The sequence below is a fragment of the Micropterus salmoides genome, unplaced genomic scaffold (genome assembly GCF_014851395.1).
Source record: "Micropterus salmoides isolate LMB-PRFRI ecotype aquatic unplaced genomic scaffold, ASM1485139v1 Ms_hic_scaffold_16, whole genome shotgun sequence".
NCBI classification, from domain to species: domain Eukaryota; kingdom Metazoa; phylum Chordata; class Actinopteri; order Centrarchiformes; family Centrarchidae; genus Micropterus; species Micropterus salmoides.
The window spans coordinates 16133535-16160361 of NW_024040707.1; the positions used below are offsets into that span (position 1 = coordinate 16133535).

At 41.6% G+C, this 26827-nt stretch overlaps 2 protein-coding genes across 4 annotated transcripts; one reads left to right on the forward strand and one right to left on the reverse strand.

Annotated features, from left to right (window-relative positions):
• Positions 1–11490, forward strand: si:ch211-117c9.2 (solute carrier family 26 member 6). 3 transcript variants are annotated; one of them, XM_038722445.1, is made up of 19 exons: positions 1–341; positions 1361–1500; positions 1878–1988; positions 2118–2290; positions 2417–2581; positions 3713–3865; positions 4081–4163; positions 4729–4876; positions 6503–6616; positions 6718–6795; positions 6916–7011; positions 7114–7220; positions 7303–7372; positions 8273–8371; positions 8493–8603; positions 8703–9044; positions 9679–9733; positions 9967–10097; positions 10193–11490. In XM_038722445.1, the coding sequence occupies exons 1-19, from the start codon at positions 193–195 to the stop codon at positions 10490–10492; spliced, it is 2625 nt and encodes an 874-aa protein (XP_038578373.1). In that variant the 5' UTR covers positions 1–192; the 3' UTR covers positions 10493–11490. The 3 variants fall into 3 exon arrangements, with proteins under 3 accessions (XP_038578373.1, XP_038578374.1, XP_038578375.1); XM_038722446.1 differs by having other exon boundaries at positions 2–341; positions 8273–8365; XM_038722447.1 differs by having other exon boundaries at positions 2–341; positions 10219–10393.
• On the reverse strand, positions 11489–26643 carry si:ch211-117c9.5 (sodium- and chloride-dependent creatine transporter 1). Its single transcript, XM_038722448.1, has 14 exons — positions 26100–26643; positions 24396–24698; positions 20850–20981; positions 20410–20746; positions 19893–20025; positions 18412–18546; positions 18180–18283; positions 15648–15772; positions 14622–14734; positions 13536–13676; positions 13148–13250; positions 12958–13058; positions 12712–12882; positions 11489–12515 (listed from the first exon to the last, which is right to left on the reverse strand). Exons 1-14 carry the CDS (start codon positions 26128–26130, stop codon positions 12387–12389), a joined length of 2058 nt encoding a protein of 685 aa, XP_038578376.1. The 5' UTR covers positions 26131–26643; the 3' UTR covers positions 11489–12386.
• Between the last annotated feature and the right edge of the window lie 184 nt (positions 26644–26827).

The following is a 26827-nucleotide window of genomic DNA, read 5'->3' on the forward strand; positions in this document are numbered from 1 at the left end:
TCACTCCCACAGTCTGAAAACAAGCAGTCAATCAGTACAGACCGCGAGGTGGCTTCGCTCTCACAACTCAGTGTTTGGCTTTTGTTGTGCGGCTACAACTGTCTTTCCATTCAAGAAGACCCTTGAGCAGAAAAGGAGCAGCTCAAACAGACACTGGCTTTAAGGAGTTCTGTTGAATTTGGTCTAACAGACATGGAGATGGAGGAGAGGGATTGCTCGTTTGCTGGGGAGTATTTTGTGCAGAGGAAGGTCCTGGATGAGCTGCGTCTTGATAAAGTGGCACAAAAGGGGACGTGGTCCTCTAAACCAACCGTGGGTGAACGGGTGAAAGAGTCCCTGAGGTAAAAACATAGAGAGGAGGCGGCACAGCGAAGGTGTGACACACGATAATAGCCTACTGGACAACACTCAGATAAACAATGACACAAAGTGAAAGAAAGAATGCTGAGGAAATGATAGCCTACATTTTTTTTGCTTAACTGTGCCTCTGAACTGCTCACTCAACCTGTTAAACCTGTTAAAGCTAATTATGCGTGTGGATGTTAGTTTGTTGACTGTTTTTGCTATCTCAATGCAGAACGGTGATGAGTTAGAAAATGCTGACCACTGGTGACCAATTCATCTGAGTCGTTAGATGACAATGGATGATGAGCAAAGTTCACAGTTTCATTAAGTTAAAAGCATTTATAATAACCTGTGACACACCATATTGCTAATAACAGTCACAATAACACAGAGTATACTTTATTCTACCAAATATTTAATTAATTAATATTTAAATTAATGAATGGTTGTAATATTTCAGCAGAGGAGAAACAACTCAGTTTGTGCCATAGATGGGAGTTGCTAAACCTGTTATTTGGGAAAAGATATCTTATATTTGTTTTTCCAGGTATTCTAGGTTACATTTTAATCAGTTCACACTTTATCTGTCATAAGAAGTGAACAGTAGCACATTGACATGCTGGTGTTATCCTGTGTGTCACTGTTTTACAAGGCCAGCAGATAACAACTGTAGCAGGTGGTACAATTCACAAGTGTCATTTTAGGATATTTTAATTTGTTTTTACAAATTACAATAAATTTGTTCTTTTATGAAGTATCAAAAATTTGCTTTCAAAAATGTATTAATATGTTTTGCAGTAATTAATCTATTTTCAGCAATTTGAGCTATCTAGCAGAGTTTCAAGAGCAGGACCACACCTCAGTCATGCCATATTCAGCTTTCCTATAAATACCCACCTAAACCACTCCTGTTTTGCTCTCGTATTCTTTGCCCCTCCCACCCTACTTCTCTCCTGTGTCTTTCCCTCCTTCTCAGTAATATGATTCGTATGTTTTTCTGGGATGGCTGTTACAGGTGTTCGGTGCCCCGGCTGAGGCACACAGTGCTGAACTGTGTCCCTGTTCTTGGCTGGCTGCCACACTACTCTTTCAAAGAAAATGCCATAGGGGACCTGATCTCTGGCTGCAGTGTGGGCATCATGCATCTGCCACAGGGTTTGTATAGAATGAATATGCTCTCATGATACCTCACAAATCTACAGAAGGAATATTTCAATGTTTTGGAAAAAGCACTTATGATCTTTCTTGCCGAGATTGAGGTGAGAAGACTGATACCACTCGTGTTTGTTCAATATGAAGTTCAACCTAGCAGAGGCTTAGCTTAGCTTAGCATAAGACAAACGGGGAAACACCTGACCTTATTCTGTCGAAATTTAACAAACTCTGCACCTCTAAAGCTCACTAGTTAACATGTTATATCTTGGAAAATAAATGAATTTTCCCAAATGCCAGACTCTTCCTTATTTGTTTATAGCCAAAATGTGCCCATTGTAACTATCACTGAATTTGTTTAATGTTTTTTTTCTTTCCAGGCATGGCATATGCTCTTCTGGCTTCCTTACGCCCAGTGTTTGGCCTTTACACCTCCCTCTACCCAGTGCTGGTTTACTTCATCTTTGGTACTTCCAGACACATCTCCATAGGTGGGTGAGGAAATGGGCATGAAGGTGGCAGTGATTAAAAAGTAAAGAACTGAAAGAACATTTACACACCCCTTGCTCGTGTCTTTGTGCATGATTGTGCGTCTACATGCTCGTGTTTTGTATGTTCAGGTACGTTTGCTGTGATCAGCATCATGGTTGGGAGTGTGACGGAGAGGCTGGCACCAGACTGTGACTTTATTGTAAATGGCACTAATGGAACAGAAGGTGTGAACATTGATGCTCGGGACGCATACAGAGTACAGATAGCATGTTCCTTGACAGTCTTGGCAGGAATCTTTCAGGTGTGTGTGTGTGTCTATTTTGTCCAAATTCAACATGTTTAGTGACTGTGCTGAGGTACTGAACAACCCTTTTAAGTCATAGTTCACTACTTTTGCCCAACCTTCTCTCTCTTTTTCCATTCTAAGATGCTATTGGGTGTGGTGAGGTTTGGTTTTGTGGTCACCTACCTGTCTGAGCCACTGGTTCGTGGCTACACCACAGGATCAGCATGTCATGTGTGTGTCTCCCAGCTCAAGTACCTGTTTGGAGTCACACCGGCTCGCTTCACTGGTCCTCTCTCCTTCATTTATGTGAGTACCGATATGTCATGCATTACATAATTCACATATGGATACTAACAAGAGATTGATAGACTTACAGCAAAGTTACAGAACACATTAATATAGCTTTGCAGTAAAGTTTGGTGAAGCTAATGTTTTGTTTTTGTTTGGACTGTCAGTGGTGATTCAGCCTGATGTTCCCTTTCTGATTGACTAAGTAACTAACTAACCAAGACTTTTAAAGATTGATTACAGTAGATACTATTCTCATTTGTACTATCCTTAAACAATAGTTGATCATTTTAGGAAAAATGATTATTAGCTTTCTGGCAAATATGTGGATGAGAAGATCAATACCTCTCCTGCATCTGTCTGTTAATTATGAAGCTAGAGCAGCTGGTTAGCTTAGCTTAATACAAAGACTGGAAATGGGGAAACAACTCTCCTGGTTTTGTCCAAAGGTAACAACATTATCCTACTAGCAACTCTAAAACTCACTAATTAACATAATATATCTTGTTTGTTCATGCTTGACTAAGCTAACCGGTTACTGGCTGGAGCCATCTGTAACACTACATATATGAGAGCAGTAATGATCTAACTTTCTATCAGAGAGCAAATAAGCGCATTTCCCAAAATGTTGAACCATTCCACTTGGATACTTTTCTGAACTAGTATTTGTTTACTTACATTTAAAGGCCCACACACTTTGTGGTGTATAAGTTTTGCAAAAAGCAACAAAATTATTAAAATTCAAATCAAATATCACAAAAAAAATCTTTCTTTAATTCTTTTCCCTGCTTGCAGTGTAATTGGGTGATCTAATTGGTGGAGTCATGTGACTAATGTCTTTAGCAACTCATTACTATAAAATAGAGTCTCACACAATATGAATATCAGTGAGCAGAGTAAAAATCTCAAATAAACACAAAACCATTGTGAATTTGAATTCAGACTCACTGCAGGGGTGTTGTATTGTTAGACGTTTTTACAATTTTCTCCACTCCCTCTTCTCGGGGGCAACAAGTTAGCGAAACCAGAAGGCAAACCACCATTAAGTCTGTGCACTCTTTGGTGCTTTTTATACTATATGTGGATTAACCTGACTTCCAACTTTCTCCTTCTTTCCTGTCCTTCTCTCCTCTACTCTTTTCCTCCCAGATTTTGGTGGATATTTTCCGGTTACTGCCTGAGACTAAAGTGCCAGAGCTGGTGGTCAGCCTGGTGGCACTCTCTGTTCTCATTGTGGTCAAAGAAATCAATGCCTATTACAGAAAGAAGCTGCTTCTGCCCATCCCGATAGAACTTATATTGGTAAGTCTTCTGCTTTGCTTTTTCCTCTCTTTTCTGTTTACAGAGCAGGTGTACTTGTTTAATAGTCCAGCAGGGGGCAGCTTGACCACAATATTCATTCTAGAATGAGGGACTGATGCTTTTATCTTACATGTACCAAAAAGAGGGGTGGTTTGTGCTAGACAATGTAACGATTTACCTCACATACTGAACCAACATTTCTTGTGTCTGAACAGGTCGTAGCAGCAACAATCATCACCCACTTCTGTGGACTTACAAGTAGATACAGCATTGATGTGGTTGGAGAGATTCCCAGTGGGTAAGTTCAGCTTTGTTTGTTTGACATGTTTGCATGTGGACAAAAGAGAAAGAGACAGTGATTCAGGGCAGCTGCAAGACAAGATCACAGACACAAAAGACCCACATTTCCTGGGTGTCAGATATGCGGAGCTGTTAATAAGACGAAGTAACACAACCTTTCAAAGAAATACGGTCACTGTGTGTGTGTGTGTGTGTGTGTGTGTGTGTGTGTTTGTGGGAGAGAGTCTCTTAAAAGCTTCTTCCTGGAAATGTTTCTGCGGTAGAAAAGTGAGAAGATTTTCCCCCAGAAGACATGAAACCGGTTTGTGTAAACACAGGGTATAATAGCAGACTAAAGTTAATCTGAGTGTTTCTTGTGTTTGCCTTTACGTTTAAGTAACCGGTTTTCATATTCAAATGAGGTTGAAGTTACATTTATTTTAATGCTTTAAAAACTTCTGGAAATTGCAGCATGTCCCATGAACTGTTCGTAGAGGTGCCTGTGTGTCATGACTCTGCGTGCTGTGCATGTGTCACAACGGTGATAAAAACCTGAACCATTCATTTTTTTCCACCTGCTGCAGGCTCAAGGCCCCTCGTGCTCCAGATGTCACATTGTTCAAACAGATGATAGGCGATGCTTTTGCATTGGCCATTGTGGGCTACGCAATCAACATTTCCCTGGGCAAAACATTTGCCCTCAAATACGGTTACAAGGTGGATAGCAACCAGGTGAGGAAGACATGCACACGCATAAGCCTTTGAATACACACACATACATACACACACATACATACATACATACATACATACATACATACATACACTGTGGTACCCACAAACAGCTGTAAGAGTTATACTTTGAGGCCCAGTTCCTGACTCACTGCTAACAGGGAAGAATCAAACTTTGGCCTAATATTAGATTTCATTCTCTCCTCACGCACAGTTGGTCATGACTGTCACCAGTGGAAAAAGTTATTCAGTTTGTCCTGGATCACTGACACCGGAGCCATGAGTATGTTTTCTGTGCATATTTGTTTCAGCTGCTCAGTTTATTCTTTCATCTCAGATTCAGATTGCAGCCTTGACAGTGTGACAGAAGCAGCAACCAAAACGGTTTTGTCATACCAATCCCTAACTCAACACATTTTTCCATTGTTACTGTCTCTCTTTTCTAAAGCTATAAAGAACATTATTATTATAATTATTTATTTTACTGTAAGTGTGGTGCTGTATTTCAACAGACCTGTTTGTAAATTGCAATTGTCTATTTGAGAAAATTATTTCTGAGACGTCAAATTGCATATTTATGTGATTTTTGAAAAGAGGTTTCTCTTTTTTCTGGGCGCTCCTTTTAAAGTCATTTTATGCAACACAAGTGACTGGATTATATCCTAATAGTAATGACAGACTGAAATTGGATTGCCTAAACCTCTTAAGGAGTCGGGCCAAAAATGCATTTAAGCCTGTAATAAATTAATTTCCAAATGTTATAATGCCAGTGCATAACATCCTCTTACAAAGCCATCCAGGATTCACCCCACACTGGGACACGTACACAATTTATGGTTTACGGTTTATCTGCACAAGATAGCAATCAAGTTTTGCTTTTGATTACTTGTTATGGATCTTGCAAATAAAATGTAGATACATGTAGCATGAAACAAATAAGATCACATATACTGCAGAAGAGTATTTGTCACTCGATCTGTCATGAAGAAGTTCTCTTTTGCTCATTCTCTTCTGATGATTCATTCTTTACGCCAAACCACCAGCTGAGATTCAACTGCACTGTCTTCCATTTGCTAGTACATCAGGTCATTTAATCATTTTACTGGAATACATTTTTAATGTTCTACTGGAGGTAAAGGCACACAGAGAAATAACCTCTTAACAATTCTGTTTTTCACATGTAGATCTACAGTGTTTTTCCCCCCATCTCTTATGCTAGTCCATTGCACACACAGACGTATTCCCACATGCACACAAACACACACACACTTGCAGAAGCATGTGACTGGGATCATTCTGCTCTAGAGAGAGACAGGCTTCGAGCACACACAGCCTCTAAAAGTGGGCCTGCTAAATCATTAATGCCCAACAAGCTTTATGCAATCAATGTGTCTTAAATATGCGTAGCACCACTCTCAGCATGGCAGTGATGTGTTGACAAGACGATAAGGTAATGAACAGTTAATGATGTTATTGACCCCAAGGTTTTACACTCCAGACATACGTGGACTTAATAGTGATAGCATCAAATGTCAGTATCAATATCAAAAGTGATTTATTTCTCAGGCTAAATATAAATGTGTGGCTTTAATTTGAAAAGTTGTCTTGCTGTTTCTCTTTTTGCAGGAGCTGATTGCTTTGGGTCTCAGTAACACTGTTGGCAGCTTTTTTCAATGTTATGCTGTGACTTCCTCCCTGTCTCGCAGCCTTGTCCAGGAGAGCACAGGGGGCAGGACACAAGTAAAACACACACGCACGCACACATAAATACCTCCGATTACATCTAATTATTATGTTCAGCTTCACCATTTATTGTACAATAAAACCGGTTATTGTATCAGGTTGCAGGAGTGATTTCGTCCATCATCATGCTGATCACGATTTTAAAAATAGGTTCTCTCTTTGAAGATCTTCCCAAGGTAACACTCTCCAGCAACCTACCATTTCTCTCTAATGATCAGTGTCTCTCTTGAGTGAATTTAATAACCAGCAATGCTGTGGGTGTATACAGTAAATACATTTGTTTGTGTGTTCCACAGGCTGTCTTATCCACAATAGTGTTTGTGAATTTGAGAGGAATGTTCAAGCAGTTCATGGACGTGCCCATGCTATGGAAGACGAACAAGTTTGATTTGGTATGACTAAATCCTCTTTTAGAGGCATTCTGTTCAGTTAAATGCTGTGTGAACCTTAGAGCACTTTGAACCTGCTCACTGTAAGTGTTCGCTGCCCTCTAGCTGGTGTGGCTGGTAACATTCATGAGCACCATCCTGCTAAACCTGGACCTGGGTCTGGCTGTCTCCATTGTCTTTTCCATGCTCACGTTCATCTCCAGAACACAACTGTAACTATACACCATTAATTCTGAATTCCATATGTATACGCAAACATTATAAGAGATTTTAATATTTTTTAATACCTTTCAGACCCCACTACTCTATCTTGGGCCACGTGTCAGGCACTGACATATATCTGGACATAGACACCTACAAGCAGGTAAGAGTCTTTTAGTGGTAAATGACTGTGCTCAGTGCCATATTCATCCACAGAGTTTTGGTAATCTCATTTAGATAGCTTTGGATTTATTAGTTGAGATATCTGATTGTACCGCCAGCCAAAAAATGGCGGGAAACTTATTTCCAGAAAAAAATAGCCCAGTTCAATAATGTAAGTATTCATTCAGAAAGTAAATGTTTCTGTTGAATTGTGGCTCTAGGAACAGTGTCTGTCTGTCAGTCCACCACTTTGGTCCAATCTGAAATATCTCAACAACAATTGGATGGATTGCCATGTCCATTTCAGGATCAACTGAAGTAACTCCCTTAATTTACCATTTTGCACCACCATCAGCTCAAAATTATACCTGTCCAAAGCTATGGTTTATATGGCTACAAAACGAAGGACATCCAACTTTAGTTGTATTTTGTGTTTAGCGCTAATCAGCTAATGCTAAAAAGTATGCTAAAACACAAAACTGGGGTGAGCACGGTAAAAATATACCTGCATGTTATAGCATTGTCACTTTGAGCATGTTTGTATGCTGCTGTTAGCATTTAGCTCAAATCACCACTGTGCCTATAGGTACAGAGCTGCCAGCATGGCTGTTGATTGCAGTGCATTGATTCACATACATTCTGTCGTGTTGGCAACAGACAGAAATCTCAGAAATGGAAACTAAAACTATCTGCATTGATACAACTATGGTAATATGAGAAACTATGCTTTTTTTCCTGAAATTTGGGTTTACAGGAACTCTCTGTGGACATTTAGTTCAATGTTCAGTCATTAAGAGGTCCGTTTTAGTCAGATAATACCTAGGGGAGGTACAAAGTGCAAAATAGAGCAGACGAGGGTCTGTGTTTCTGAACTCTTGTACTTCTTGATGTGTCCCTGCAGGCTAGAGAGATTCCAGGAATTAAAATCTTCCATTCATCTACAACTATCTACTATACAAATGCTGAGTTGTACATGGAGGCCCTGCAAGAGAAAGTGCGTGTATGTGTGTCTATGAGTGCAGACGTGTGTTTGATGACACAGCACCCTTAATTGCTTTCATTATTACTCTCACTCGTCTCACTTTCTGTTCGCTAATGTGATGCTTCGGCTTTTTGTGCAGAGTGGAATTGAAATCCGGAAGCTGCTGACGGAAAAGAAGAAACGGGACTCAAAGATGAAGCGTAAACAAGAGAGAGAGAAAAAGAAAGCTAAAAAGGAGGCAAAGAAACAAGTATGGTATCCTAAACATTTAGATACCTCAAGTTACACAAATGGATTTGAACTTATAAGTCACTAACAGTTATTTCCACGTTTTTCAACCTTTTGGCAGAAAAAAGCAGCCAGCCACCTGTCCAACGGCACATTCTCTTTGAAGGAGTCAGAGATGAACAAGGGGAAAGTTTTTGCAGGGCTGAAGGGACAGGAGAATGGTGTAAGCCTGACAGAAACCTCTAGAGGTAGTAAAGGCCAAGTAAACTGGGCTTACCAACATGATGCAGTCATGTTAGACTCAGACTCAGACACGGGCTGCCACGGTGAGGACAGCATCACCCATGTATCACACGGTGAAGAGGAAAAGGGAAGGGCCTGTGGATCAGGCACGCACAGCATCATTTTGGACATTTCAACAACCAGCTTTGTGGACACAGTCACTGTGAACACCTTGAAAAATGTATGTGTGCTAGGATCAGTGTGCTTTGTTTTTAGTAATTTAGTAACAACAATAATTTAATTTTAAAATAAATGTAACTGATTACCGTTACTGGGAAAAAACGTGCAATTAAATTACTTGAAAGTGTTCATGATTACATTGGCGGTTACATCTAAAGATTTTCTGTAAAAAGCTTGGCTATATGTTGAATGATATTCATTTTATATGTTTTTCATGTGCACAATGTTTTCCTTTACCATTTCCAGCCACAGCCATTTAGCAAAGTTTGATGCTATTCTGATGCTTTTGATTGGTTCTCATGTTTGAATTTGCAGCTCCACCCGTCTGCCTGTGAAATTGCCTCTAAAGCTTTCTTTTAAAAATAGTTAACAGTTGAAAAGATTTATTAGAAATGAGAAAAGTAATCAAAAAGTAATTAAATGTAATAAGTTACATTACTTTGATAAAGTAATTGAAAATTACACAACTATTACTTTTTAAATAGGGTAACTTGTAATCAGTAACCTAGTACATTTGAAACCTTCCCAACACTGTTAATAAGTGAGTAAATAAGTGATGAGCATCGATGAGCAATGTTCATCTACATTTTTAAAAGAAAACAAAAATAAAGTGATTATCTGTCCTTTCTTCCCAGATATTCAGGGACTTTGGAGAGATTGATTTGGACATCTATCTCGCAGGCTGCCAAGGTGAGTGGCACACCAGACAAAACAGAGATGGCCAGAGAAGTTAACGTCCTTAATGTAGACTCAAAGCAGTGAAGCTTTAGATTCTGAACGCGTCAAGATCTCAGCCTCAGTGGCGCCATTATTATTATATTTATATCTATGATCACAAAATGATTTTTGTCTCATGCATTCATAAGGGGTGCTCATTGTCATGCATGCTTTTCTGTTTGTGTGTGTGTGTGGTCAAATTTTAGCGTGTGTCGTGGAGCAGCTGGAAACTGCAGGTTTCTTCTCAGAGTCCATCCCAAAGAGCAGGCTGTTTGTCACCGTTCACGACGCAGTGCTTCATATTCTCAACAAACTGGGGCAGACAGACTTTGTACATGTGAGTTCATCACTATGAACATTAATGACACTTCCAAGCTCTCTCAGCTTTACTTATTCATTGCTGTAATATCCTGAAATGTTCCTACAACTCAGCCCCTAAACCACCCTGATTCCTCCAGGATGTGTCCTGCAACACTTGGATGTAACCAGCAGGAGTCAGACTGTTCCAACTCTGGCCATCTTCCTCCTCCTCTTCTGTTCCATCGCTCACCATTGGACCTCAGTGTCTCCACCCCCTTTCAGTGGGGGAGGATGCACCACCTTGACATGGCAGCCGGTTACCATGGAAATACAGGGAGCCGTTGCTGTGGCAACAGGCTTTTTATGATATCGTCTAATGAAATAGCCAGCAATACGTCACTGCAGCTCTCCCTCTCCATGTTGTGTGTGTGAGAGACAGAGGAGGGGCGGGGGTTGAGTGGGAGAATGTAACACTGGACTAATAGGAGTCTGTATTTATAGCCTGAGCGAGAGAGCAGAGAGTGAGTGAAAGGTTGACTGTAAGGGGAAACTATGACCAGGCGAGCCACAGTATGCAATCTGTATGTCTATATGTCTGTCAATCTTTATTCTTGAGCCATAGCAGTAGACCCTACTGTTCTTTTTAGAAAAGGAAATCCAAATGTCAGGCCATTCCCTCTGGGAGGGGATCTCAATCAAACATTACCACTCATTTGCTTCAAAGGCCTGCAAGAATGAGCTGAATTGCAGATATGGCGTAATAGGTGTTACGTTTAAAAAGAGCAGCAGCTTCTAAAAACAACGTGGGCGTATTTACAGTCAGTATTAACACATCTGATACCTCTGACGTCTCAAGCTCCCCTCTATTTTCAGGATTCAGTGTCATGTTAACATTTGCTATCATGACCGTCAGTAGCTAAACTGTATTGTAATATAGGTTATAAGTTCCCTATGTATTGAATTGATTTGGATAGCCTACCCAAAGATAATTGTTCCCAGCTATAAAACGTGTTTTTTTTAACTCACAAATGTATGTGGGAAATGGCTATTTGAACACAGAATGTTTAAGTGTTGAGTGTTTCTCAGGCGACTTTTAGTGGGTTGATGATCAACACACTGATACGTGCCTCAGGGATCGTGGAATTATTGGTTTCTTGGATTAACCACACCAGAGCAAACAATGTCATGTGTTGTATATTACAGAACACATATTTCCTTATGAGTGCTTATCACTCACCCTGTTCTACCTGACTGATCTTTCAGTTGTCTGTGAAATGTTTTAGTATCTTGTGAGTTTATTTTTTATACAGGAATGAAGTTGTGACATATTTCAGGAGACTGAACCAGAATACTTATTTGTAAATTTCTGGGGGTGTTTTATGAACAACGTATGAATGACACCATGTAATTAAAAACAAAACCACACTGTCCGTCTTTATCTGGTCATTTATTGCTTCTTTCCTGACATGGCATCAAGTCTCTTTCCCCTCCCCATGACCCGGTCTCCTGCTCTTTGCACAATTCAATCTAAAGTCTCTCTCTTTCTCTTAAGGTGGAAATACTGATCTCCATCCCCTCCAAATATTGTTAACACTGATTCACAGACCCTACAATACACTAGATACTTAAGTTAGTTCATAATACACAACTGGAAGTGGTGATGTGTTGTCTCTTTATGATTTTTCTTTTTTACAAATGGAAGTTATTTTTGTACAATTAATTACGGGAATACAGTCGGCAGAAAACAACGGTCAGAGGCAAATTTACATATAAATGAAGACACCACAATTTCTTCCAAACACATGCACGCGCCCACACAGGTACAGTGCATCTACACACACAAAAACACACACATTCAAACCATGGCATATCAGCAGCAGATATGATTTTTTTCATTTAGAATTCTTTTTTTTTTTTTTAGTTCCTACTCATTCAGCACAAAACAACTTGACATGTTGGGATGGACAAGGCTCTGACAGACAAGCACAGAAAAGGAAAGATATCAAGGCTACACTGGACACATTGCATTCACAGACGAGACGGGACAACACCAAGGCGGGGGGCGTGGGAGGGGAGGGGAGGAGAGAGTCAGCGAGGTAGAGTCAGGAAGCAGAGGAGAGGGTATATCAGCATGTGATGAACGTATGGGTGTGTTTCAGTTATTCTCCCATCTAATCTTTGGTCCATTGGTCCAGGGCTTTTTTCCGTAGCTTTAAAATCTGCGCTTTTCTCTTACCAGGCCTGTGTAGTGTGTATATTTTGTGTAGTTTGTGTGTGCTGATGTCAAGGGGCGACCTTGGCTATGTGTTCTGCAGGGCTCGGCTCATCAGATGACACTTTCAAAGAGCAGCGTGCTCTTGGTTCCTGCAGGGGGCAGCAGTTTGGCCTCGCTCTCCGGGGCCAGGTACTCCAGGTGATGTCTGCCCCAAACTGGTGTGGTTAGGTGTTGCCACCGCTACATGGAGTAAGACAAGGGCACAGACATGATGAGCAGTTTATTGCCTTCAGTTTTCTCTAATGAGTAATGAAAAAATCAACAGACCAAATAACAGATAGGAGGGGGAGAGTGGTATCCAAGGAGATACGTTTCTACTGATAAACACGCACAAGAGAATATGTTCGACCATGCACCTGCACCCAGGTGTACTCACCTCCCGCAAAGATCCTTTGCAGCGCAGTAGTTTGCAGAGAACGGTAAGAGGGATACAGAGCATGGAGGACAGGGCCAGTGCCCAGCCAAGCAATTCACCCCACAAGGGGTAAGTGTACACTGTGTTGTAGGTCAGGGGCTTGTAGTTCACCACGTGGAACAGGAACACCGCCTATATGCACAAAGAAATGGCAGCTGTTTGCATCTGGCTAAACCGTACAGAGAAAACTGACAGAGCAGCACTTACAACGCAGACAAAAGGTGTGATGTAAGACCAGCACCACTTCATGTAGGGTAGGGGCTGATAGCCGATCATACGAGCCACATCGTCCATGAAACGGTCTGCGCCTGAGAGAAACAACAAAAGGAGGCCATGATAATGCACTGAATTGTACGGTTTGTGTTGTTTGTCTTGTAGTTACGTGGCATTGTCTCACCGTAGACCCACGCGATCACCACACACTCCCAGAAGGCCTGCCACAGCAGAGTGATGCCACTGGCAGAGTAGTAGTCAAACAGCTGGAAGACATACATCCCTCCCTGACGGAAACAGAGAGAGCAGTCAGCGTCAAGACCACCCTGTTAATACTCTACGTGTGACCACTGTTTAGGGCTTTCATCCCAGTTCATTCCTGGCAATGTTTCCCTGTGGCCAGTTAAGTTGTAAGTACACAATCTATGTATTTTATATAAACATTAAAATAATTTCAGGTAAAAAGGGCTTTTTTCTAGTTTCTCAATGGCGTCGCCATTTGTTGTGTAATAATCTGCCAGCCTCCCACCTAATTCTTAAGAATATCAAACTCCAGGAAATCCTCACCGTACCTCAGTGACCATAGACATGTCGATGAGAAAGCAGATGACGCAGCAGATGGCCGCTACCACCTCTCGCCGCAAGGAGCCCAGTGCAGATTTAGGGGGTAGCATGTCCATGATTCCCGTTATCAATCCCTCTACCCCTACGAACTAAAAAAAAGGGAGTAGAGACAGCAGGGAAAATGAGAAAGGGGGAAAAGTGAGTGAGAGAGAAAGAGGCAGAGTGAGGGCGTGGAATTCAATCTGAAACATGCTTCTGACTCTGTGAATGTGCATGTAACCTTAATGTGTTCACTAGTTGACTGTGTTTGTTATAGTAAACAAAAAATATCAAATACACACAGAAACTGAAAACAGTTTTCAACCCGGAAAAACGCGTGAATAAACTAAAATGAGAAGTGGAATACGTCAAATGAAACTGCTTGGTTATTTGTTCTACATCAGGGTTAGCTGCCGACCCCACTACCACTCTGCATGACATGTAATTAAGATTTTGCAGGTGAGCATGTCGTCTCAGACACCTTTCCTCGGTCTCCCTATAAAAGAATGTTTACGTGTATCTTCGCAGAGACATATTTCGACCTGCGGAATGAGATGAGAGGACAACAGCTGTGTGGCTATTTTTACACCATTTACTAGAAACGGCAGCATATGCACGGCCAATGTGGCTATGACAGTAAAAAAGAGAGAGATGGATGGAGAAGAAATAAGGAAGAGAATGGAAATTGAGAGTAAATGAATGGATTGGAGGGGAGACAGACGCTCTCTGTGTGAATCAGACAGAAGCTCATTGACAAATCCCTGGGCTGTAAAACAATGGATGTAGGCACTGGCTCAAACAGACACAACAAACAGGCTGCGGAGAAATGCAATGCTAAAATGTGTGTCTCAACTGTTTGTGTCGCACTTGTGTGAGAGGAAGTGAGAGAGAAAGAGAGAACAAGATGAGGATTAGCTATTTATTCTACATAAAGGGCTAAACATTTTGAAAGAAGCAAGTCATACCTGACAGTAGCATATTGTTCCCTAAAGTAATTGCTTTCTCAAGTGTATATAAACAAACAAACTCAAATGTGTCAGTAATCCGTTCATTACCTGGCTGTCCAAGCCCAGTATGAGCAACATAAAAAAGAAAAGTGCTGCCCAGAGTGGCGCCAGAGGCATCAGAGTCACAGCCTTGGGGTAGGCTATAAAGGCCAGGCCTGGACCTGCACATTAAGAAAAAGAGTCAGAAGCAGAGCAGAGCAGAGACGTTATCATACGTTAGCATTAGCACTATCACGCCTGTTGTAAGAAATCTTGGCTTCTGCTTTGACAGCAATTTAAGTTTGGAGCACCACACCACAAATATTGTGCAATTGTGTTTTTATCATCTTAGAAATATGTAAAAAATAAGATGTATCTTATATTTTAAACACTGAGATCATTTAACATGCCATCAACGCACCACGCCTAGATTACTATAACAGCCTTTTTACTTGCTTGAACCAAAATAAATGTATTGATCGACTCCAGACTGTACGGAACTCAGCTGCCAGGCTTTTAACCAGAACAAAGAAACGTGATCACATCACGCTCCTGTTTTAGTCTCTTTACACTGGCTCCAAGTATGTTTAGGAATAGATTTAAAAAATGTACTGATTACCTTTAAGGGTTTTCATTGCCTTTCTCCTTGCTATATATCTGACCTTTTAGTTCCATACACACAGACGCCTGTTGTCTATAGAGGCCCAGCTAGATACTAAAGGGGACAGAGCATTTGCAGTCAGGGCCCCGGGTCTTCTGGATCAGCCTGTGTGAGGAAATCGGGTTGGCTGAGTCAGTGAACCTCTTTAAGTCCCTTCTGAAAAGCCTTAGCGAAGAGCCTTTCCTGATCATATTTGACTTTAATTTTCCTTTAAACTGTAACGTTTTATTCTTGTTTTTATACGTTTTTGTTTAAAACCTGATGCTTTTACAACTGTGTGTTGTATTTATTTGCCCTTGCAAAGCCCTTTGTGAGATGTATTTTGATATATATATATATTGATAAATATTATTATTGATTGCATAGTGTCAATACTATATACTATATTGCACTAGGCTTTAGGAAGCCAATTCAGGGGGATGCTGTATTCTTACCACTCTCAGCTACCTTACTGATGTCCACGCCTTGCTCTGCAGCCATAAAGCCCAGCACAGAGAACACCACAAAGCCTGCAAAGAAACTGGTTCCACTGTTAATGAGGGCCAGCAAGAATGCATCCCTACAGAGAACCAGAAAGAGGAATAGAGAAAAAAGAGGGGACAGAGAACAGAGAGAATGAGTTTGTGAGAAAAAAGATGCATTATAATATGCTGTAACAGGAGGCTCACGTAAGGTACTCAAGACAAACACTGGCAACAGAAGAGATGGGCTGGGATGGTGAATGGGGGATCAATAACAATTTCTCTGAAAGCTGCTGTTGTCTTTGTAGTTGGCAGGTAGAGAGCAGAGAGAAACACGCCAATGGGAAGTCTGTCTCAAGGTCTGAGAGAGGAAAGAGTGAAAGGAAAACCCATGTTGACTACTCGCTACATATATATAATTATATCCAACATTATAATAATGCAGGCATGTATAAATAAATTATGTTGTACATATTCTCATTTAAGTGTGACATCAACAACATCCCCGTTTTCTGGTCTACATAGTGAGGAATAACCTTCTGTTTATCGAGTCTAGCTGGCAACACAGACCAAGAATCCTTCCCGATATGAACAATGAATAAACAACAGTTGCAACATGATGGTTTTTATAACACTGTTGCAGCTGTGTTCAGAAGCAACCTCTGCTCAGTCTGAAACGCTGCTCTGAGGAATGTTTATGGATGTGGATGATCAAAACAAGCGCGAGTGACTGGGTTAAGAAAGGAGTCCATATCAAGAACACATTAAGCAAGACCAAAGAGACTTTAATCCTCATTACAAAGCAGAAAACAAAGTTGTTGGATGGATACAACTTTACACTTGCTGTCGAAGCTTACCACTAGTGATGCAAACATTTTAAATTTTGCATTAGGGTATTAGGGGTGTTACATAAGTCAAAAGAGTTTAGAATGGTAATTTTAGGACGCTTCCGACTCAGCTTGTCAGGCTCACCTCTACTCTGCCAGACCTGGCTCACCTTTCATCAGACTAAGGGCCAGGTTACACTAGAAAGTGGTTTGTACGACGTGTTGTCAGAGCACGTCAGAAGTCAAAAGTGCTTAGGCTGCTCAGGGAGATGCGATATTGTTTAAATATGAGAATAACGGTGCACATTTTCAGACAGCCTCTCCTAGAAGGCATTCATAGTGAAGCATCGGTTGTCAGCAGGAAAAAGAGTGATAAATAGTTGTACCAAGAATGAAAAAAAGAGAACAGAAGAGGTTTAATGCCTGGCTTCTTTCTCACCTGACCAGGTTTAGTATGTAATGCCCAGCTAAACACTGGCTAATGTTGGCACATTCGCACGCCCCATTAGCATTAGTCATGTGAAGACCGCTAATGTATCAAAATTCATGGCAATCTATCCAGTGGTTCAAGGTATTTCACAATTCAACCAAAATGTGAACAGACTGACATTGTGATCCCTTCAGCTACGCCACCAGCGTGGCTAAAAAAGACATATGAAGTCAAGCTATGTGGTTTGGAAGCAATTGAACGAGCTCCAAAACAGTCCTGAGCCCAAAATGTACTATACAGTGGCATCTGTGAGCAGTTTATTTAAACATTTCTCCCAGGGATATTCAAAGTGTGTGTGAGAAACCAAGCTGGGCTGACATACCTCAGGATCTGAACTCATCTTTCAACTACCAATTAAGGTCAAGGCAGAGAAAATGTCAGATGACAGGATATTCATGAGGTTCCTCCTGTTATGGACATTCTAAACATGCAAGCAGGTTCTGAGATATAAAAAAAAAACGAAAAAAAGAAGAGATCCCTGTTACTACTATGGAGCTAACAACCTCATACGGGTCTTGATGTGTTTACATATCTGTCTGCTGCAGGAAACACTTGCAAGCTTATCAACCAGCCTACAAAAGGAGCAATAGTGAGGCCAGTTGTTGCGAGAAGCAGACAGTGTAGCTCAGGTCTGCACTCTAATTTTTATTAACGGCCTCACTGACATTCAATAGTTTATTTCTACAGCCATTCAAAAAGCATAATCGAATCATAGCCTGAAAATAAAATTGAGCTTGTTACATATTCAGGGCTTGAGGACACTGCTATGATTCTTCATGGTAACGTGTTTGTTTCTATTTTGATCAGGGAGGGGAAATGACTCCTGAAATGTGAGAATGTTAGAAGTTTTTGGGCCTTAATCATAATTCCAGGCACGCTCGGACAGTGTCTAGTCTAGTCGGTTGTTCCAGCGGCCAGAGAACTGAACAGACCATACAATGTGACATTTATTCAATTAAGAGAGTGTTTTTTTAGGAGTGAACTGGTGTTTTGGTATGTTTTCTGCTGGAGTGTCTGTAGTGAACAAAGCCTAATTCTACTGGAAAAATTTTTTTCCTGGTTTGTTTGATACTAGTAATCAAGTCACATGCAGCAGTATGCAGAGTCTGACTAATGGTGTTTGTGTTGATGTTGATGTTGGCCTCCTTCCAGCGACAGCGTCTGATTTTGTGCTGTGTACAAACTTACTGGTAACAGTTGTTATGGAAGCGGTTGTAGCTGCCCAGCGCAGTCAGGGCGCCCAGTCCGATGGCATAGGAGAAGAAAATCTGAGTGCCGGCATCAATCCACACCTATCACAAACGGAATAGTTTGAGTAATGTTTCACAATCTGTATTCCTATGTTTCTTAGATGTTGCTGTCATATGTTCTTGTCACTACACTGCTACAAACAAATGTGCAGCTCATGCAAAAGTTACACCTGTGCTTCTCCAAGTTTGGACCAGTCTGGTTTCAGGTAGTAAACAATCCCATCTATTGCTCCAGGTAGAGTGACTCCGTGGGCCAAAAGAACGACCAGAACCAGGTAGGGGAACAGAGCTGTGAAGTACACAACCTACAGAAAGATGGGAAAAAGAGAGCTGTGAAGTACACTTCTAGATACTGTGGGACCAATATGTAAGATATAATTGGGGTTCGGGAGGTGAAGTCTGAGTGCTATGCATTAGAACTTGCATTAAGTGAAAAATAGAAAACTCCACAGTAAACCCTTAAAACATTTAAACTCCTCACATTACATGTAGTAAGTACATAAAAAGATGTAGTTATTATATGATGAATTTAACAGGCTAGCTGAAAACGCTTAGTGCTTATAAACATGGTCCATCAGCTATGGTCAAATGTTTTCAATGTAACTGCACCTGAAAATGTTTTTATCACTTTGATTAAGCAATTACCTGCTTTGCAAATACTCAAGTCTTAAGTAGAAGCCCATTAGGTCCTTCCTGTAGTAGATGTGTAATGGGCCCTGTCATGTTACTTTGAAGAAAAGGTAGCCTGTAAATGGAAAGCCAGACAATTTGTAAACCTCCTGCAATAGCAGGGGTTTTTGGCAGACCTTTTCAGAAGGTAGTCTTTGTCAAGATATGCTGAGAAAGCCACCCCCTGCTACCTATTAGAAGCATCAAGTCCTAGCTAAAATCAGTACGGTACGAGCAAAGTAGTGAGAAAGCACATATTTGCCTTGATCTAGGGTGAACATGGGCAGAAAAGCCCCTTTACAGCTCTCAAACATCGACATGGTGGAAAGTTACTAATCGGCTTACAGCTGGCTGGCCGGCTCAATCTCCTTCAATCTTTTTTTCCCCTCGCCCTATGAGCTTTGGCTACTCTGGAGACACAAGTATGCAAACACAGACATCTCCATGTACTACAAAAAATAAGGATGCATTCATTATGCCAATATATGAGATCACACACATTTAAACCAATGAGGAGAGGGAATCTTTTTTTTTAAAACTACTAAATGGAAGTCACACAACAATGTGTATGTAGAGTATAACATAATAGGGATCTACGGCTCAGTGGAAGATTATAGCCTTACTGAACCTTTAAGCTGCATATATACATAATTACACATGAGAAAACAGGAAAAAGTGCAACTACACAGATTAACAGAAATTCAAAGAACACGTGTGTGGTTAAATTTGTGTTCATACATGTGTTTCAGTCTAGACACTGATCTCCTCACTATACCAAAGCTGATTTGGGGTCAAAGGGCAAAAGACTCTGCATGAAGCCATGCAAAATATTAGTCTGCACTCCATAACCCCTGGCAGAGGCATGCGACGTTTCTCATACAGTAAACGTATTAAGCCATAAATGTTAATCTGCACTCCATAAATCCAAACAGTGACATGAAACATTGGGAATCATAAATTGTGTAGTCAGAAAACACTTTACCTTGCCAGTAGATTTAACTCCTTTCCACATGCAGAAGTAAACAATGACCCAGGTTGCTATGAGACACAGCACCAACTCATAGCTGATGTCCCCAGGCTCGTGCAGCCCACCAGACAGACGGAGAACTTTACGTCTAGGAAGACACAGAACACAAAGGGGCATCCATTAGACAGAAATAAAAAAAGTTTCCGAACAAGCCAGACAGAGTCAAAGATAATGTAAATAAGTGAATACCTTCAACAGGGTGACTGCAACTTTAAATATATTTTGAAAGTCAAATAAGGCTTTATAGGCCTTGTAAATGCCAGAAAAATGAAATGCATACATACAAAACCATTTTGTAAAAACATCTAAATGATCAGAATAAAGTTCAGCATTACTGGAAACGCTGGGTACTTAGTTCACATACACAGTGGATTGTTAAGACTTGAATTTAGATAGTAAAATGTATTTTTTTAAGACTGCTGACACGGTGCCCAACTCCTCCATGACAATTCCCAGATAAGGTATGACCTACTCCCAGAACTCGATGACTGGAGAGCGCATGCCCTCAGTCTCTGTGCAGCTGCCGTTGAAGAGGAGCTGAGCTGAAGACAGGTTCACCGGGGGCGTGGAGGATAGGAAGTTGGAAGGGGTGGCAGAGGATGATGGCAAAGCCGGCTGGGGAGCACTGCGGTTATGGCAGGCGCGGCGGAAGTCCAGTGTACAGTTAGGGGTGTTCCAGGGGTGTCCACAGGTGGCCCAGGGCAGTTTGTTGGTGAAGGAGTGGAAGAGAAAGTAGAGGCCCCACACCAGAATCATGATGTAGTAGGTGTTACAGAAGAACACTATCACCATTGAGGCCAAGCCCAGACCTGACAGGGAGTGAGTGATTAACAGCATTAAAATACCTCCTTCAGAGAAATCTAAATGTGTTCTCGGTGTGTCAGACACGCTGACATAAACAAAGATAGGTACCTTTAAAGAGGGGTGCGATGTTCCAGGCAGAGACCCCTCCCTGCTTCATGAACTGTCCAAGCGCAATCTCCAGGAAGAAGACTGGAATGCCTCCGATGAACACAATCAGCAAGTAGGGGATCAGGAAAACCCCTGCAACACACAACACACATATCCATCAACGTGTACATTTATCATCATCATGTTATCTGAATTTACAGGCAGGTAGAAAGGCACTGGGAAAAAGGCTTTGTACTGATTGGCCAAATAATTATAACTCAAAAACGCTGATCACCTCTGTTCCAAAGTAAAGCATTGGATATCTAACAGGAAATATATTACTACAGCAACACATATTTGGGATTCTTGACGCTTCAAACTGCAGTTGGAGGATGAAATGGACAGCAAAGTTAGTTAATGCTAGCTAATGTTAGCTTAGTTGTTCTGAGACTCCATTGTTATGCACTACAAAAGTGCATCTGCTGGACAAGCGTGCTTTTAGTATATGTCACTAATTAAAATGTCAACTGCATAGGCAGACCCCTGTGCTAACAGTTAAGCAGAAGTTAGTAGCAAATATTAAGTAGTAGTTAAGTATGCAACAAAGGTCTCGAACCAGTGACATTGCCATTACATGGTCAGAGAGACTTAATTAAACCCCTTGCCTACAAAACATTCCAATAGTAACATGATTTTGGATTGAAATTATGATTACAAGCATCATAACATTTTCCATTTTTTTGGAGATTGATCATGGTAATTAGATCACACCCTTCATAATGGAATGGATTTGTTGATTATTTTTAGCGTATTTAAAGTGTAGAAACATCACATGATAATCAAAGTAATTATCGTCAACATCTTCAAGACTTGATATAATTATTTCATTATCATCACATTATGCTATTCATATTCAAATCAATGGTGAGTTTCTTAATAGCTTAACTAGTAGAACCAGGCTCATTGAGCATGCCTTGCTCTTGGCAAAAAAGTAGCAACACTTTACTCTGAGGTAAAAATCTAAGGGGAAAAGTCATGTTTAGTTTTTAAGGACACAAACTGCGCAAACACCGGAACAGCTCTCACTAATCAAACCCTTGAACCAGTAAGAAACAGTCGAGAGAAGAAGGAAGCTGTAAAGGGCAAAAGACTGAAAGCCAGGGACGAGGACAGACAAGGCCACAGATGCATTGAAAGTGTATGTGGGAGATCACAGTCATTTCCAATTCCACAAGTGTTTGGACAGTTTTGGTAAGTCGCCTACTGTCCTTGAAAGCTACAAGGAGAGAGGGCAGACGAAGGACTCTCAACTGGAGACAGGAAAACGACAATAGACAATAGACCCCAGCAGTTATTATCCTGATAGAGGACATGTTTGGACTTTGATTAGTAGTAGTTGGCCCAGGGCAGTTTTGGTTTTTGTACCCTGTATAAACAATCTCCATTTGGATTCTCATACTGTAGGAGAAGCTTGCTGTAATGAGGAATACACAGGAGATATATAAATATATAAATGCAGCATAAGACATTTAACTCACTTAATCTAATTAAAACGATTTGGTTTGAATAAAAACATAAATGGGTGATGCCACCACAGTGCGCAGATGGGAGCGAGTCACATGATCAGCTATGACGCAGAGTAGAGAGAGGCAAAGAAGAAAGGAGGGAAAGATGGATACGTCACAGGAGAGGGAGGCTGAAAAACTGGGACAACGCTGTGGTAGAGAAGGTTCAACAAATCCAAAAATGACACACCAAGGCATCAACCTGGTTGGCTCTGCTACAGTGCTATTGATTGACAATTTGTGCCTCATTCAGTCCGTCATTCTTCATTCAGCAGAGGGCTGTCACCTTATAAGGAAACATTCATGAGTGTGAGTCTAACAGTGAAAGCGCTGGGAGAGTGAGAGAGACAGTGCGAGAGATAGAGAGGGAGAGGGATGCAATAAGAGGCGGGAATGGAATGAATGCATGTGCGGACATATTGGCCAAATCATTGAGGAACCGTGTCCTTAATGGGCTTAAGTAAATCCTCTCTGGACCAGACACATCAGGCCTAGCAACTGGGTTACAAATAAATGAGATTTACAGAGCATTTCTAGTACATCCACCTATTACTGTCTCCAGAGGAGTGTGTCTCTTGTTTTACTAACAAGCACGTCTGACTAAGAGCCCCAGCCCTTATCTGATACGGTTGTTGTGTTAAAAGGTGGCTCCGTCAAAGGTGTAAAATGAAGTAATGTAGCGGACATGGCTGTGCTGACTCTGAGCGGAGGGAAGGACGGGCGCAGTCACAGGACGGTTACTGTGTGACATATCCGTGCCTCCTTATCAGGAGAAGAGGGGGAGAGAACACCTTTGTATTGCTACATGAGTGCTGAGCTGGAGCACAGTGGGGGTGTACTGTGTGAGGCAGGCCATTGTTATACGATACCAGAAGGTGGGTATCAGAGCCACGGGTCACAAGACCCACACATGGAGAGGGGGGGGGGGGGGCTGGACTAAGACACACACACACACACACACACACACAAACACACTCAGTTTCACTTAAATAAAACGCCTCATAAAAAAAGATAAATAGAAAAGTAGGCAGGGCAGAGATAAGAGAAGTCAGGGCCAAAAGCTGCAGTTGGGGCAGGTTACTATTTGACAAGTTGGCATTTATGAACATGGAGAGGATACCGGAAATAACCTTACATGCAAGTGAAAGAGTAGCGGGAATAGGGATACTTGTACTAAGTCCATCTATTAAGCAACTTGTGGCTATAATAAATAAAGCGAAACCACATGGGTGGGCACAGCTTTTGAGCTACGTGCTCACAGACACGCAGGCCCTGCTTTGTCTATTATTGTATTATGTCTTGCCATGCTGCCTTTCACTGTTGTCCTACAAACTGTCAGGAGATTATTAGGAGTTTATCAAAACTTTTACAAATTGCCAAACCTGGATGATTCTTTAGTTAAAGAAACTTCTCTGCACCATCTAAATCTAGATTTTCTTTTTGAAAATGTATTGTATTCTGATAAAACAAACTTTTTTAACAATTCTAACTTATAAATGATTTTTCATTATATTTCAAGAGTGCGGAAGAAGTCAAAATGACTGTTGTTGAATTCAGCTCAGCATTCAGGGCTTGACGGTCAGGAGAGGTTGTCCATGGACTTGTTTGTAAGCTTCCTAAATGTTTATTGATGCAGTGTTTGTGACACACCTCCTCCAGGTGACCCTCTGTGTGTTAAGCACCCTTTTGTTCACCCTGCAAAGCCATGACTTCATCTCCCAACATGGAGGAAAGTGAATTATTAAGTTTCACTATATGAATGAATGATGAGTTAGTGCACAAAAGGAATGTAACACAAGATGAACTTGGAACTTAATATGAGGTACATTTTGAAGTCCTCTGCAGTTTTGAACAAAATACCACCCTTTAATATCCTTACTAGTACTAAAACAGGCCTAAGAGATTTTAAAGTAATACTCATATGTTTGTTGCAACTGTGTTCTTTTGTGTGGAGGTACCACACAGAGACCTACATAAACTAAACAACGCTCCTGAAGCTCACCTCCTCCGTTCTTGTAGCAGAGATACGGGAACCGCCACACGTTGCCCAAGCCGACAGCAAAACCCACACAGGACATGATGAAGTCCATCTGTCTGGTCCAGGTCTCTCTCTCCACCGCTGGTACTGCTAAAGCCCCATTTCCTGTCCCGGCCGCGGCCCCGTCCTGGGTCTGCGGCGGGCCAATCCCTCCGCCCTCACCACACCCTGGGCCAGCTCCAGGCACAGGTACCAGGGGGCGAGCTGACCCGCTGCCCTCCTCCTCGGACAGGGTCCCTGCCTCCAACTGCGGGAGAGTGATTTCACCTGGTTAAGAGAAGACGTACATGGGTCAGAGGAGAAAGAAGAATAGAAGAAGGTAGCAGACAAGGAGGAGTACAAATGGGAACAGATAAGACAGTAGGAATCAGTATGTAGTAACACTAATAAAATAAGACAACATTCTCACACTACTCATATCTAAAATACACACATTCACAACTTCACATCACATGTTAGCACTGGAGGCAGATAAACTACAGTCTCTTGGGCCAGACTTGCACTGAATGGAATAGGGATACTGCATGTTTTCCATTAATTGCAATAAAATGTCAGTACTCCACTAAGCTGTAACAGGGCTGACGTACATCTCACCATATACATCCACTAGGGTGAACTGCCCTTACACAATTTGTATTTGTGCTAAATTCGTGTTGCAGTTGTCTTGTCATCATTGAGCCCTCCCCCGGTGTTCATTTTCTCTGTCTCTGTCTCACAGACCGAGAGATGCGCGTGCTGCAGTACAACACAGCAGAGAGCCAATTCAAGGCATATGTTTGGAGCTCCTCTGTCGCTCGCAGAGCTTTCATTTCTCTCTTTCCCACATGCTGAACGAATGCATGCAGATAACCCAAACGCAAAAATAAAAAGCAGCAACGTGCCACTTCATTAGTGCCGTTCCATGATACCAGTCAGCCTGCTCTGTGCTGGATGCAAAGCAAGGCAGCTGAATCCAGATCAGAGCAGTTTGAGGGGGTGTCTGAACATAGGAGGGGGAATAAGAGTGGGGAAGGTAAGGGCTGTCCGCATCTATAGGGCAACTTAATAAGATGATACCTGTGGTTTGAGAGAATTAGAGTGAGCAAATGAGCAATAGCTACACACAGTATGTGGTGATTTAAAGTGAATCAAAATAGATCACTTGTTAGGTTAAGACAATAAAACAAACTATTGTGCTTCTGCGTAGATGGGGTCTGTGTCAAGAATATAACCCCAAATACTAAGCTGTCCTTTGGAAACAGACTGATATATGCATGTGAGTCACTTAGTGTTACAAGCAGGGTAAGCCTTACCAAGCTGATTGATGCTCTCGTAATACTGACGTAAAAACTTGACAATAATTTGCCTGGGGAATGAGTACCTTCTGTATTCACCATGCGTGACACCTGTTCAGCACCATATTGAGCTTCAAATGACTTCTACGCAGTTGAGTCACCTCTGGTGTAAAGTGTATATTGAGATATTGAGTGTGTGAGGATTATATGACTGGGGCAGGTGAAGTGCAGCGTGTCTGGAGCTGCTCTTGTCCCTACAACGAATAATGAGGAACAGATGCTCTAACACATGAGCATGTGGTTGTTTTAGATGCTGAACCACAGTAACGTTATATTAGCTAAATCATAAGTCATTATTAACCAGCTAACATTAGAGGTCATTTGTTAAACTCACCTTGGCTGTTCTCTTCCAACTCAGGTGACATGTTGTTCGGTAACGTAGCGGCACAAAAATAAATTGTATTTTTCAAAAAGCAAAAGCTGGCTGATGGTTTAGCCAGTGGGCTGCTGAACTTTTATAAATGTGCCTGGCTAACACAAGGCACCCGGAAGGCTCAGAGAGGCAGTGATGTAGCCACAGTATGCGGTGCTCCAGTTGTCTGTTTTTGTGGAGTTTGTTATTTCGCCTTCTTAAAATTTGGGGGAAAAAAAATCGCAGTTTTTTTTTAAAAGAATATCACACGTTAGAACCCCTCAGCTCAGCCAAGAGATGGAAATTTTCACAAGGCGCCGCAGTCAGTTCAGCCGGTGACAAAGGAAATTCAAAAGCAGTCGACGAAGCACTTGAAGGTAAGCCTGAAGAATCTCATGGATAACAGTTAAATGAAAATTATACTGCGCCTTAGGGTGAAGATGTTTTGTTTAAGCAGTCCAGTCAGAAGTCCGTGAACATGAACGGGAGATGCAGCGGTTCGGCAGACGAAGAATGTGATCTACTCCTCTGTCCGTTAGCTGTCACGGCGACTGGCCCCGCCCCCTCTCGCAGCCGGCTGACGTGATTGGCTGAGGCCGGTCCAGTGAGGTGCGCACAGCATCAGCAGCAGCGCTCAGTCAAAATGAGGAGTCACAAGTATGGGTTTATTACTCTGCATACGTCCTTGACCTGAAAACACACAAATAGAC